General features: G+C 43.3%; 1 protein-coding gene across 1 annotated transcript in view; it reads left to right on the top strand.

Moving 5' to 3' along the window:
• ddx52 (DEAD (Asp-Glu-Ala-Asp) box polypeptide 52) overlaps window positions 1-15,571 on the top strand; it is a 73,328-nt gene that overhangs the window by 50,106 nt on the left and 7,651 nt on the right. Inside the window, exons 10-12 of the mRNA XM_065005066.1 lie at window positions 4,710-4,832; window positions 11,023-11,173; window positions 13,889-14,005. Of these exons, the coding sequence (XP_064861138.1) occupies window positions 4,710-4,832; window positions 11,023-11,173; window positions 13,889-14,005 (391 nt within the window). The remainder of the gene's footprint in view (window positions 1-4,709; window positions 4,833-11,022; window positions 11,174-13,888; window positions 14,006-15,571) is intronic.

Genomic DNA, 15,571 nt, shown 5'->3' with positions numbered 1-15,571 from the left:
CAGCACCAGAAGGGGTAGTGATATGGAGGACTAACTGATGTATTGGTAGTTTAGCACCAGAAGGGGTAGTGATATGGAGGACTAACCGATGCAGGGGTTGTATTGGTAGTTCAGCACCAGAAGGGGTAGTGATATGGAGGACTAACTGATGCAGGGGATGTATTGGTAGTTCAGCACCAGAAGGGGTAGTGATATGGAGGACTAACTGATGTATTGGTAGTTCAGCACCAGAAGGGGTAGTGATATGGAGGACTAACTGATGCAGGGGATGTATTGGTAGTTCAGCACCAGAAGGGGTAGTGATATGGAGGACTAACTGATGCAGGGGATGTATTGGTAGTTCAGCACCAGAAGCGGTAGTGATATGGAGGACTAACCGATGCAGGGGATGTATTGGTAGTTCAGCACCAGAAGGGGTAGTGATATGGAGGACTAACTGATGCAGGGGATGTATTGGTAGTTCAGCACCAGGGGATGTATTGGTCGTTCAGCACCAGAAGGGGTTTAGTCTCTGTTCGACTGTGTATCCAGTATCGGCTGCCATATTTTGTAGAATATAGGAGCTAAAACTTTCCATATGCATTACATTTCGTAAATGTCATAACCACATTTTAAATGGTAGGTACAGTTTCCAATTTCCAAAATTGTATTGGAGTGTGTTTTAAATAGCCACGGTTGGTGATATACAGCCATGGACAATTATTACATCAGGATCAGGAGTATACAGGGGTTGGTTGTTTAGCAAGAACACTGACACGTGGACAACTACTTGGCAAAACAGACCTGGTTGGTTTAAAATACACAAAACAGATCCCAGACATTTTACATATCCACAAAAAGCTTTCAACCGTTGTGCACATAAGTGTTTACGTCCCTGTTAGTGAGCATTTCTCCTTTTCCAAGATAATCCATCCACCTGACAGGTGTGGCATATCAAGAAAGGGATTAAACAGCATGATCATTACACAGGTGCACCTTGTGCTGGGGGACAATAAAAGGCCACTCTAAAATGTGCAGTTTTGTCATACACCTCAATGCCAATGGGGTAATCAGGTACAGATGGTTAGAGTTCTGGATCTGGGGACCCTCTGGGGTATTCAGGTACAGATTAGGGTTCTGGATCCAGACCCTCTGGGGTATTCAGGTACAGGTGGTTAGAGTTCTGGATCCAGACCCTCTGGGGTATTCAGGTACAGGTGGTTAGAGTTCTGGATCCAGACCCTCTGGGGTATTCAGGTACAGATGGTTAGAGTTCTGGATCCAGACCCTCTGGGGTATTCAGGTACAGATGGTTTAGAGTTCTGGATCCAGACCCTCTGGGGTATTCAGGTACAGATGGTTTAGAGTTCTGGATCCAGACCCTCTGGGGTATTCAGGTACAGATGGTTTAGAGTTCTGGATCCAGACCCTCTGGGGTATTCAGGTACAGATGGTTAGAGTTCTGGATCCAGACCCTCTGGGGTATTCAGGTACAGATGGTTAGAGTTCTGGATCCAGACCCTCTGGGGTATTCAGGTACAGATGGTTAGAGTTCTGGATCCAGACCCTCTGGGGTATTCAGGTACAGATGGTTAGAGTTCTGGATCCAGACCCTCTGGGGTATTCAGGTACAGATGGTTAGAGTTCTGGATCCAGACCCTCTGGGGTATTCAGGTACAGGTGGATCTGTGAAGACTCTCGTCCCTGTGAAAGAGAAGGTTGAGGACCCCTGGCTTAGACTAGACAACATGTAAACAATATATCCTCCCCAGATGTTCATTGAAAACATAAATACATTTGCACAATGATCGCTTGTTATCTCTCAAATACATCGCTACAGTTGTTGATTAGCTAGCTAGCGGATTTTAGCCATATTGGCGTAGACATGACATAAGTCAACACAAGACATGGTATCAAGAACAAGCTTAAACGAGCCACCTCCGATTCCTCACAAGGTAGTTTCTTGTCATTGTTGCTATCTGACCGCTCAGAATCATAACAAGCCACATCTTCCGGCCACGTCGATGCGCGTGCGTCATTTTGGTGACGGAAGATAAACCACCTAATTCATTGGCTGATCCCTCCTCATGACCTGGATGGAATCATGTGATCATTCCTTCTTAACCCATTGGCTGATCCCTCCTCATGACCTGGATGGAATCATGTGATCATTCCTTCTTAACCCATTGGATGTTCCACCCTGCTGACTTCCTGTACTTCAAAATGGTTTAGGAAGTCCCACACTGCCTGACTTCCTGTACTTCAAAATGGTTTAGGAAGTCCCACCCTGCTGACTTCCTGTACTTCAAAGTGTTTTAAGCCCTCTGGCCCTGTCTGTTAAAACATAGTCCTCTTTCTAACTCCCAGCACATTGACTCAGTACTGGTACCGTGTGTGTATATAGCCTGGTACCGTGTGTGTATATAGCCTGGTACCGTGTGTGTGTGTGTGTGTGTGTGTGTGTGTGTATATAGCCTGGTACCGTGTGTGTGTATATAGCCTGGTACCGTGTGTGTGTGTGTGTGTGTGTATATAGCCTGGTACCGTGAGTATATAGCCTGGTACCGTGTGTGTGTGTGTGTGTATATAGCCTGGTACCGTGTGTGTGTATATAGCCTGGTACCGTGTGTGTGTATATAGCCTGGTACCATGTGTGTGTATATAGCCTGGTACCGTGTGTGTGTGTATATAGCCTGGTACCATGTGTGTGTATATAGCCTGGTACCATGTGTGTGTATATAGCCTGGTACCATGTGTGTGTACATAGCCTGGTACCGTGTGTGTGTGTGTGTGTGTGTGTGTGTGTGTGTGTGTGTATATATAGCCTGGTACCATGTGTGTGTATATAGCCTGGTACCATGTGTGTGTATATAGCCTGGTACCATGTGTGTGTATATAGCCTGGTACCATGTGTGTGTATATAGCCTGGTACCGTGTGTGTGTGTGTATATATAGCCTGGTACCATGTGTGTGTATATAGCCTGGTACCATGTGTGTGTATATAGCCTGGTACCATGTGTGTGTATATAGCCTGGTACCATGTGTGTGTATATAGCCTGGTACCGTGTGTGTGTATATAGCCTGGTACCGTGTGTGTATATATAGCCTGGTACCATGTGTGTGTATATAGCCTGGTACCATGTGTGTATATATAGCCTGGTACCGTGTGTGTATATATAGCCTGGTACCGTGTGTGTATATATAGCCTGGTACCATGTGTGTGTATATAGCCTGGTACCGTGTGTGTATATATAGCCTGGTACCGTGTGTGTGTATATAGCCTGGTACCGTGTGTGTATATATAGCCTGGTACCATGTGTGTGTATATAGCCTGGTACCGTGTGTGTATATATAGCCTGGTACCATGTGTGTGTATATAGCCTGGTACCATGTGTGTGTGTGTGTGTGTGTATATATAGCCTGGTACCGTGTGTGTGTGTGTGTGTGTGTGTATATAGCCTGGTACCATGTGTGTGTATATAGCCTGGTACCATGTGTGTGTGTGTGTGTGTGTATATAGCCTGGTACCATGTGTGTGTATATAGCCTGGTACCATGTGTGTGTGTGTGTGTGTGTATATAGCCTGGTACCATGTGTGTGTATATAGCCTGGTACCATGTGTGTGTGTGTGTGTGTGTGTGTGTATATAGCCTGGTACCATGTGTGTGTATATAGCCTGGTACCATGTGTGTGTGTGTGTGTGTGTGTGTATATAGCCTGGTACCATGTGTGTGTGTATATAGCCTGGTACCGTGTGTGTGTATATAGCCTGGTACCATGTGTGTGTATATAGCCTGGTACCATGTGTGTGTATATAGCCTGGTACCATGTGTGTGTATATAGCCTGGTACCATGTGTGTGTATATAGCCTGGTACCATGTGTGTGTATATAGCCTGGTACCGTGTGTGTGTGTGTATATAGCCTGGTACCGTGAGTATATAGCCTGGTACCGTGTGTGTGTATATAGCCTGGTACCGTGTGTGTGTATATAGCCTGGTACCATGTGTGTGTATATAGCCTGGTACCGTGTGTGTGTGTGTGTGTGTATATAGCCTGGTACCATGTGTGTGTATATAGCCTGGTACCGTGTGTGTGTGTGTGTATATAGCCTGGTACCATGTGTGTGTATATAGCCTGGTACCATGTGTGTGTGTATATAGCCTGGTACCATGTGTATACAGCAATGTTATTTTTATTTTTCTCTCTGGGTTGTTGGGAAGGGCCTGTAGGTTACATTTCACTGTTAGTCTACACCTGTTGTTGTTAGTCTACACCTGTTGTTTACCAAGCATTTCACTGTTAGTCTACACCTGTTGTCGTTAGTCTACACCTGTTGTTGTTAGTCTACACCTGTTGTTGTTAGTCTACACCTGTTGTTGTTAGTCTACACCTGTTGTTGTTAGTCTACACCTGTTGTTTACCAAGCATTTCACTGTTAGTCTACACCTGTTGTCGTTAGTCTACACCTGTTGTTGTTAGTCTACACCTGTTGTTGTTAGTCTACACCTGTTGTTGTTAGTCTACACCTGTTGTTGTTAGTCTACACCTGTTGTTTACCAAGCATTTCACTGTTAGTCTACACCTGTTGTTGTTAGTCTACACCTGTTGTTTACCAAGCATTTCACTGTTAGTCTACACCTGTTGTTGTTAGTCTACACCTGTTGTTTACCAAGCATGTTTCAGATAACATTTGCTACCTGAATGGTAAATACTAATTCCTCTCTCCTAGGGTTTCTTGCCCCCTATGCTGGTGTTTGTCCAGTCTATTGATCGAGCCAGAGAGCTCTTCCATGAGCTGGTGTACGAAGGCATCAACGTAGACATCATACACGCTGACCGCACACAGCAACAGGCACGCACACACACACACACACACAATATACTTGTCAAGACTTTTGGGGACTAGCAATTGATTTCCATCTAAATCCTGTTTTCCTGTACCTCTAACCCTAAATCTAACCTCTAACCTCTAACCCTAGTTTTAACCCTAAATCTATAACCTCTAACCCTAAATCTAACCTCTAACCCTAAATCTAACCTATAACCTCTAACCCTAAATCTAACCTCTAACCCTAGTTTTAACCCTAAATCTAACCTATAACCTCTAACCCTAGTTTTAACCCTAAATCTAACCTATAACCCTAGTTTTAACCCTAAATCTAACCTATAACCTCTAACCCTAAATCTAACCCCTAACCCTAGTTTTAACCCTAAATCTAACCTATAACCTCTAACCCTAGTTTTAACCCTAAATCTAATCCTAGTTTTAACCCTAAATCTAACCTATAACCTCTAACCCTAGTTTTAACCCTAAATCTAACCTATAACCTCTAACCCTAGTTTTAACCCTAAATCTAACCTATAACCTCTAACCCTAGTTTTAAACCTAAATCTAACCTATAACCTCTAACCCTAGTTTTAACCCTAAATCTAACCTATAACCTCTAACCCTAGTTTTAACCCTAAATCTAACCTCTAACCCTAGTTTTAACCCTAAATCTAATCCTAGTTTTAACCCTAAATCTAACCTATAACCCCTAACCCTAGTTTTAACCCTAAATATAACCTCTAACCCTAGTTTTAACCCTAAATCTAACCTATAACCTCTAACCCTAGTTTTAACCCTAAATCTAATCCTAGTTTTAACCCTAAATCTAACCTATAACCCCTAACCCTAGTTTTAACCCTAAATATAACCTCTAACCCTAGTTTTAACCCTAAATCTAACCTATAACCTCTAACCCTAGTTTTAACCCTAAATCTAATTTATAACCTCTATTCCTAGTTTTAACCCTAAATCTAACCTATAACCCTAGTTTTAACCCTAAATCTAACCTATAACCTCTAACCCTAGTTTTAACCCTAAATCTAACCTATAACCTCTAACCCTAAATCTAACCTATAACCTCTAACCCTAAATCTAACCTATAACCTCTAACCCTAGTTTTAACCTAAATCTAACCTATAACCCTAGTTTTAACCCTAAATCTAACCTATAACCTCTAACCCTAAATCTAACCCCTAACCCTAGTTTTAACCCTAAATCTAACCTATAACCTCTAACCCTAGTTTTAACCCTAAATCTAATTTATAACCTCTATTCCTAGTTTTAACCCTAAATCTAACCTATAACCCTAGTTTTAACCCTAAATCTAACCTCTAACCCTAGTTTTAACCCTAAATCTAACCTATAACCTCTAACCCTAAATCTAACCTCTAACCCTAGTTTTAACCCTAAATCTAACCTATAACCTCTAACCCTAAATCTAACCTATAACCTCTAACCCTAGTTTTAACCCTAAATCTAACCTATAACCTCTAACCCTAAATCTAACCTATAACCTCTAACCCTAGTTTTAACCCTAAATCTAACCTAAAACCTCTAACCCTAAATCTAACCCCTAACCCTAGTTTTAACCCTAAATCTAACCCTAACCCTAGTTTTAACCCTAAATCTAACCCTAACCCTAGTTTTAACCCTAAATCTAACCCTAACCCTAGTTTTAACCCTAAATCTTACCTCTAACCCTAAATCTAACCTCTAACCCTAGTTTTAACCCTAAATCTAACCTCTAACCCTAGTTTTAACCCTAAATCTAACCTCTAACCCTAGTTTTAACCCTAAATCTAATCCTAGTTTTAACCCTAAATCTAACCTATAACCCTAGTTTTAACCCTAAATCTAACCTATAACCTCTAACCCTAAATCTAACCTCTAACCCTAGTTTTAACCCTAAATCTAACCTCTAACCCTAAATCTAACCCTAACCCTAGTTTTAACCCTAAATCTAACCTATAACCCTAGTTTTAACCCTAAATCTAACCTATAACCTCTAACCCTAAATCTAACCTCTAACCCTAGTTTTAACCCTAAATCTAACCTATAACCTCTAACCCTAAATCTAACCCCTAACCCTAGTTTTAACCCTAAATCTAACCCTAACCCTAGTTTTAACCCTAAATCTAACCCTAACCCTAGTTTTAACCCTAAATCTAACCCTAACCCTAGTTTTAACCCTAAATCTAACCTCTAACCCTAAATCTAACCTCTAATACTAGTTTTAACCCTAAATCTAACCTCTAACCCTAAATCTAACCTATAACCTCTAACCCTAAATCTAACCTCTAACCCTAGTTTTAACCCTAAATCTAACCTCTAACCCTAAATCTAACCCTAGTTTTAACCCTAAATCTAACCTATAACCCTAGTTTTAACCCTAAATCTAACCTATAACCTCTAACCCTAAATCTAACCTCTAACCCTAGTTTTAACCCTAAATCTAACCTCTAACCCTAAATCTAACCCTAACCCTAGTTTTAACCCTAAATCTAACCTATAACCCTAGTTTTAACCCTAAATCTAACCTATAACCTCTAACCCTAGTTTTAACCCTAAATCTAACCTATAACCTCTAACCCTAGTTTTAACCCTAAATCTAACCTCTAACCCTAGTTTTAACCCTAAATCTAACCTCTAACCCTAGTTTTAACCCTAAATCTAACCTATAACCTCTAATCCTAGTTTTAACCCTAAATCTAACCTATAACCCTAAATCTAACCTATAACCCTAGTTTTAACCCTAAATCTAACCTCTAACCCTAGTTTTAACCCTAAATCTAACCTATAACCTCTAACCCTAGTTTTAACCCTAAATCTAACCTATAACCTCTAACCCTAGTTTTAACCCTAAATCTAACCTCTAACCTTTAACCCTAGTCTTAACCCTAAATCTAACCTATAACCTATAACCCTAGTCTTAACCCTAAATCTAACCTATAACCTCTAACCCTAAATCTAACCCCTAACCCTAGTTTTAACCCTAAATCTAATCCTAGTTTTAACCCTAAATCTAACCTATAACCTCTAACCCTAAATCTAACCTCTAACCCTAAATCTAACCTATAACCTCTAACCCTAAATCTAACCTCTAACCCTAGTTTTAACCCTAAATCTAACCTATAACCTCTAACCCTAGTTTTAACCCTAAATCTAACCTATAACCTCTAACCCTAGTTTTAACCCTAAATCTAACCTCTAACCCTAGTTTTAACCCTAAATCTAACCTCTAATCCTAGTTTTAACCCTAAATCTAACCTATAACCTCTAACCCTAGTTTTAACCCTAAATCTAACCTATAACCTCTAACCCTAGTTTTAACCCTAAATCTAACCTCTAATCCTAGTTTTAACCCTAAATCTAACCCTAACCCTAGTTTTAACCCTAAATCTAACCTCTAACCCTAGTTTTAACCCTAAATCTAACCTCTAATCCTAGTTTTAACCCTAAATCTAACCTATAACCCTAGTTTTAACCCTAAATCTAACCTATAACCTCTAACCCTAAATCTAACCTCTAACCCTAGTTTTAACCCTAAATCTAACCTCTAACCCTAAATCTAACCCTAACCCTAGTTTTAACCCTAAATCTAACCTATAACCCTAGTTTTAACCCTAAATCTAACCTATAACCTCTAACCCTAAATCTAACCTCTAACCCTAGTTTTAACCCTAAATCTAACCTATAACCTCTAACCCTAGTTTTAACCCTAAATCTAACCTCTAACCCTAGTTTTAACCCTAAATCTAACCTCTAACCCTAGTTTTAACCCTAAATCTAACCTATAACCTCTAATCCTAGTTTTAACCCTAAATCTAACCTATAACCTCTAACCCTAAATCTAACCTATAACCCTAGTTTTAACCCTAAATCTAACCTCTAACCCTAGTTTTAACCCTAAATCTAACCTATAACCTCTAACCCTAGTTTTAACCCTAAATCTAACCTATAACCTCTAACCCTAGTTTTAACCCTAAATCTAACCTCTAACCTTTAACCCTAGTCTTAACCCTAAATCTAACCTATAACCTATAACCCTAGTCTTAACCCTAAATCTAACCTATAACCTCTAACCCTAAATCTAACCCCTAACCCTAGTTTTAACCCTAAATCTAATCCTAGTTTTAACCCTAAATCTAACCTATAACCTCTAACCCTAAATCTAACCTCTAACCCTAAATCTAACCTATAACCTCTAACCCTAAATCTAACCTCTAACCCTAGTTTTAACCCTAAATCTAACCTATAACCTCTAACCCTAGTTTTAACCCTAAATCTAACCTATAACCTCTAACCCTAGTTTTAACCCTAAATCTAACCTCTAACCCTAGTTTTAACCCTAAATCTAACCTCTAATCCTAGTTTTAACCCTAAATCTAACCTATAACCTCTAACCCTAGTTTTAACCCTAAATCTAACCTATAACCTCTAACCCTAGTTTTAACCCTAAATCTAACCTCTAATCCTAGTTTTAACCCTAAATCTAACCCTAACCCTAGTTTTAACCCTAAATCTAACCTCTAACCCTAAATCTAACCTCTAACCCTAGTTTTAACCCTAAATCTAACCTATAACCTCTAACCCTAGTTTTAACCCTAAATCTAACCTCTAATCCTAGTTTTAACTCTAAATCTAACCTCTAACCCTAGTTTTAACCCTAAATCTAACCTATAACCTCTAACCCTAGTTTTAACCCTAAATCTAACCTATAACCTCTAACCCTAGTTTTAACCCTAAATCTAACCTCTAACCTTTAACCCTAGTCTTAACCCTAAATCTAACCTATAACCTATAACCCTAGTCTTAACCCTAAATCTAACCTATAACCTCTAACCCTAAATCTAACCCCTAACCCTAGTTTTAACCCTAAATCTAATCCTAGTTTTAACCCTAAATCTAACCTATAACCTCTAACCCTAAATCTAACCTCTAACCCTAAATCTAACCTATAACCTCTAACCCTAAATCTAACCTCTAACCCTAGTTTTAACCCTAAATCTAACCTATAACCTCTAACCCTAGTTTTAACCCTAAATCTAACCTATAACCTCTAACCCTAGTTTTAACCCTAAATCTAACCTCTAACCCTAGTTTTAACCCTAAATCTAACCTCTAATCCTAGTTTTAACCCTAAATCTAACCTATAACCTCTAACCCTAGTTTTAACCCTAAATCTAACCTCTAATCCTAGTTTTAACCCTAAATCTAACCCTAACCCTAGTTTTAACCCTAAATCTAACCTCTAACCCTAAATCTAACCTCTAACCCTAGTTTTAACCCTAAATCTAACCTCTAACCCTAGTTTTAACCCTAAATCTAACCTATAACCTCTAACCCTAGTTTTAACCCTAAATCTAACCTCTAATCCTAGTTTTAACTCTAAATCTAACCTATAACCCTAGTTTTAACCCTAAATCTAACCTATAACCTCTAACCCTAAATCTAACCTCTAACCCTAGTTTTAACCCTAAATCTAACCTATAACCTCTAACCCTAAATCTAACCCTAACCCTAGTTTTAACCCTAAATCTAACCTATAACCCTAGTTTTAACCCTAAATCTAACCTATAACCTCTAACCCTAAATCTAACCTCTAACCCTAGTTTTAACCCTAAATCTAACCTATAACCCTAGTTTTAACCCTAAATCTAACCTCTAACCCTAGTTTTAACCCTAAATCTAACCTATAACCTCTAACCCTAGTTTTAACCCTAAATCTAACCTCTAACCCTAGTTTTAACCCTAAATCTAACCTATAACCTCTAATCCTAGTTTTAACCCTAAATCTAACCTCTAACCCTAAATCTAACCTATAACCCTAGTTTTAACCCTAAATCTAACCTATAACCTCTAACCCTAAATCTAACCTATAACCTCTAACCCTAGTTTTAACCCTAAATCTAACCTCTAACCTTTAACCCTAGTCTTAACCCTAAATATAACCTATAACCCTAGTCTTAACCCTAAATCTAACCTATAACCTCTAACCCTAGTTTTAACCCTAAATCTAACCAGCAAAATGTCCTTAGGTCTCTATTTTAGTTAGTTTACTATTCTAGTGTGGACTTCTGGTACTTCCAAGTATAGTACAACATGTATACACACACACACACACACACACACGCACACACACTACTGTACTCCCAAGTATAGTAAAACACACACTACTATAAGTCATTCCCTAACTGTTGTTTTTTCTCTCCAGAGAGACAACGTGATCAGTAGTTTCCGGTCGGGTGACATCTGGGTGTTGATCTGTACGGCCCTGCTGGCCCGAGGTATCGACTTTAAGGGTGTCAACCTGGTGCTGAACTACGACTTCCCTACCAGCGCTGTGGAATACATCCACCGTATCGGTTAGTCCCTGCGTATCACTACACTACCACACAAAGCTCTAAAAATCTCATCTTGTTTTATTAGTTACATGTGCCGAATACGGTACTGAGTAACCGGTGCCCCCCGCACGTACACATGACCTCTGTGTTGGTAGAGGGACTGCAAAGACAATACACAGAGCAGCAGTGTAAAATTAAAGGGGGGTGGATCAATGTAAATAGTCTGGTGGCCATTTTGATTAGATGTTCAGCAGTTTTATGGCTTGGAGGTCGAAACTGTTAAGGAGCCTTCTGATCCTAGACTTGACACTCTGGTACCGCCTGCCGTGTGCTAGTAGAGAACAGTCTGACTTGGTGCTCCGGTACCGCCTGCCGTGTGGTAGTAGAGAACCGTCTGACTTGGTGCTCTGGTACCGCCTGCCGTGTGGTAGTAGAGAACAGTCTGACTTGGTGCTCTGGTACCGCCTGTCGTGTGGTAGTAGAGAACAGTCTGACTTGGTGCTCTGGTACCGCCTGCCGTGTGGTAGTAGAGAACCGTCTGACTTGGTGCTCTGGTACCGCCTGCCGTGTGGTAGTAGAGAACAGTCTGACTTGGTGCTCTGGTACCGCTTGCCGTGTGGTAGCAGAGAAAACAGTCTGACTTGGTGCTCTGGTACCGCCTGCCGTGTGGTAGCAGAGAAAACCGTCTGACTTGGTGCTCTGGTACCGCCTGCCGTGTGGTAGCAGAGAACCGTCTGACTTGGTGCTCTGGTACCGCCTGCCGTGTGGTAGCAGAGAACCGTCTGACTTGGTGCTCTGGTACCGCTTGCCGTGTGGTAGCAGAGAACCGTCTGACTTGGTGCTCTGGTACCGCTTGCCGTGTGGTAGCAGAGAACCGTCTGACTTGGTTGACTGGAGTCTTTGAACATTTTTTGAAGACCCCCTATTCCCTATATAGTGGTACTACTACAGACCAGAGCCCTATTCCCTATATAGTGGTACTACTATAGACCAGAGCCCTATTCCCTATATAGTGGTACTACTATAGACCAGAGCCCTATTCCCTATATAGTGGTACTACTATAGACCAGAGCCCTATTCCCTATATAGTGGTACTACTATAGACCAGAGCCCTATTCCCTATATAGTGGTACTACTATAGACCAGAGCCCTATTCCCTATATAGTGGTACTACTATAGACTAGAGCCCTATTCCCTATATAGTGGTACTACTATAGACCAGAGCCCTATTCCCTATATAGTGGTACTACTATAGACCAGAGCCCTATTCCCTATATAGTACACTACTATAGACCAGAGCCCTGTTCCCTATATAGTGGTCCTACTATAGACTAGAGCCCTATTCCCTATATAGTGCACTACTATAGACCAGAGCCCTGTTCCCTATATAGTGGTACTACTATAGACCAGAGCCCTATTCCCTATATAGTGGTACTACTATAGACCAGAGCCCTATTCCCTATATAGTGCACTACTATAGACCAGAGCCCTATTCCCTATATAGTGGTACTACTATAGACCAGAGCCCTATTCCCTATATAGTGGTACTACTATAGACCAGAGCCCTATTCCCTATATAGTACACTACTATAGACTAGAGCCCTGTTCCCTATATAGTGGTACTACTATAGACCAGAGCCCTGTTCCCTATATAGTGGTACTACTATAGACCAGAGCCCTATTCCCTATATAGTACACTACTATAGACTAGAGCCCTGTTCCCTATATAGTGGTACTACTATAGACCAGAGCCCTATTCCCTATGTAGTGGTACTACTATAGACCAGAGCTCTATTCCCTATATAGTGGTACTACTATAGACCAGAGCCCTATTCCCTATATAGTACACTACTATAGACCAGAGCCCTATTCCCTATATAGTGGTACTACTATAGACCAGAGCCCTGTTCCCTATATAGTGGTACTACTATAGACCAGAGCCCTATTCCCTATATAGTGGTACTACTATAGACCAGAGCCCTATTCCCTATATAGTGGTACTACTATAGACCAGAGCCCTATTCCCTATATAGTGGTACTACTATAGACCAGAGTCCTATTCCCTATATAGTGGTACTACTATAGACCAGAGCCCTATTCCCTATATAGTGGTACTACTATAGACCAGAGCCCTATTCCCTATATAGTGGTACTACTATAGACCAGAGCCCTGTTCCCTATATAGTGGTACTACTATAGACCAGAGCCCTATTCCCTATATAGTGGTACTACTATAGACCAGAGCCCTATTCCCTATATAGTGCACTACTATAGACCAGAGCCCTATTCCCTATATAGTGGTACTACTATAGACCAGAGTCCTATTCCCTATATAGTGGTACTACTATAGACCAGAGCCCTATTCCCTATATAGTGGTACTACTATAGACCAGAGCCCTATTCCCTATATAGTGGTACTACTATAGACCAGAGCCCTATTCCCTATATAGTGGTACTACTATAGACCAGAGCCCTATTCCCTATATAGTGCACTACTATAGACCAGAGCCCTATTCCCTATATAGTGGTACTACTATAGACCAGAGCCCTATTCCCTATATAGTGGTACTACTATAGACTAGAGCCCTATTCCCTATATAGTGGTACTACTATAGACCAGAGCCCTATTCCCTATATAGTACACTACTATAGACCAGAGCCCTGTTCCCTATGTAGTGCACTAGTTAAAGTACATATGTAGTGAAGTGTTGTCCATCTTTGTATGTCCTATCCTAGGTCGTACTGGCAGGGCCGGACGCACAGGGAGAGCTGTCACCTTCTTCACCGAGGATGACAAGCCTCTTCTACGCAGGTACACCAGGGGGAGGAGCCTAGGGATCCACAGGGGGAGGGGCTTGTAAAGCAGCACTGTCTGATGGGAGCTGTAGTATTAACTCACCTCTCTCTCCCCCCACCTCTCTCCCCCCACCTCTCTCTCTCCCCCACCTCTCCCCCCCACCTCTCTCTCCCCCCTATCCCCCACCTCTCTCTCCCCCACCTCTCTCCCCCCCACCCTCTCTCCCCCACCTCTCCCCCACCTCTCCCCCACCTCTAGTCACCCCCACCTCTCCTCCCACCACCTCTCCCCCCCACCTCTCTCCCCCACCCCTCTCTCCCCACCTCTCTCCCCCACCCCTATTCCCACCTCTCTCCCCCCACCTCTCTCCCCCACCTCTCTCCCCCACCTCTCCCCCACCCTCTTCCCCCACCTCTCTCTCCCCCACCCCTCTCTCTCCCCCACTACTATAGACCAGAAAGCCCTATTCCTCTCTCCCCCACCCCCCACCTCTCTCCCCCCCCCACTCTCTCTCCCCCACCTCTCTCTCCCCCCACCACTCTCTCTCCCCCCCCTCTCTCCCCCACCTCTCCTCCCCCTCTCTCTCCCCCAGCCCTCTCTCTCCCCCACCTATCTCTCTCCCCCACCTCTCTCTAGACCCCACCTCTCACTACTCTCCCCCACCTCTCTCCCTCCCCCACCTCTCTCTCTCCCCCCCACCTCTCTCTCTCCCCCACCTCTCTCTCCCCCCACCTCCCTCTCCCCCCACCTCTCTCTCTCCCCCACCTCTCTCTCTCCCCCACCTCTCTCTCTCCCCCCCACCTCTCTCTCTCTCTCCCCCACCCTCTCTCTCTCCCCACCACCTCTCTCTCTCTCCCCCACCCTCTCTCTCCCCCACCTCTCTCTCTCTCTCCACCCCTCCTCCCCCCCACCTCTCTCTCTCCCACCCACTCTCTCTCCCCCACCTCTCTCTCCCCCCCCACCCTCTCCCCACTCTCTCTCCCCCACCTCTCTCTCTCTAGACCCCCACCTCTCTCTCTCTACTACCCCCCACCTCTCTCTTCCCCCACCTCTCTCCCCCACCTCTCTTCCCCCACCTCTCTCTCCCCCACCTCTCTCTCCCCCACCTCTCTCTTCCCCCCACCTCTCTCTTCCCCCACCCTCTTCCCCCACCTCTCTCTCCCCCCACCTCTCCCCCCACCTCTCTTCCCCCACCTCTCTCTCTCCCCCACCTCTCTTCCCCCCACCTCTCTCTCCCCCACCTCTCTCTTCCCCCACCTCTCTTCCCCCCCACCTCTCTCCCCCCCACCTCTCTCTCCCCCACCTCTCTTTCCCCCACCTCTCTCCCCCCCCCCTCTCTTCCCCCCCCTCTCCCCCACCTCTTTCCCCCACCTCTCTCTCCCCCCACCTCTCTCTCCCCCACCCTCTCTCCCCCCACCTCTCCCTCCCCCACCTCTCTTCTCTTTAGACCCAGAGCCCTGTTCCTATAAGTGGTACCTACTTCCCACCTCTCTCCCCCCACCTCTCTTCTCCCCACCTCTCTCTCCCCCACCTCTCTTCCCCCCACCTCTCTTCCCCCACCTCTCTCCCCCACCCTCTCTTCCCCCCCCACCTCTTCCCCCCACCTCTCTCTTCCCCCACCT

Source organism: Oncorhynchus nerka, linkage group LG19 (assembly GCF_034236695.1).
Source record: "Oncorhynchus nerka isolate Pitt River linkage group LG19, Oner_Uvic_2.0, whole genome shotgun sequence".
Taxonomy (NCBI): domain Eukaryota; kingdom Metazoa; phylum Chordata; class Actinopteri; order Salmoniformes; family Salmonidae; genus Oncorhynchus; species Oncorhynchus nerka.
Note: the sequence above shows the minus strand (reverse complement) of the source record. Positions and strands in the feature narration are given on the sequence as shown.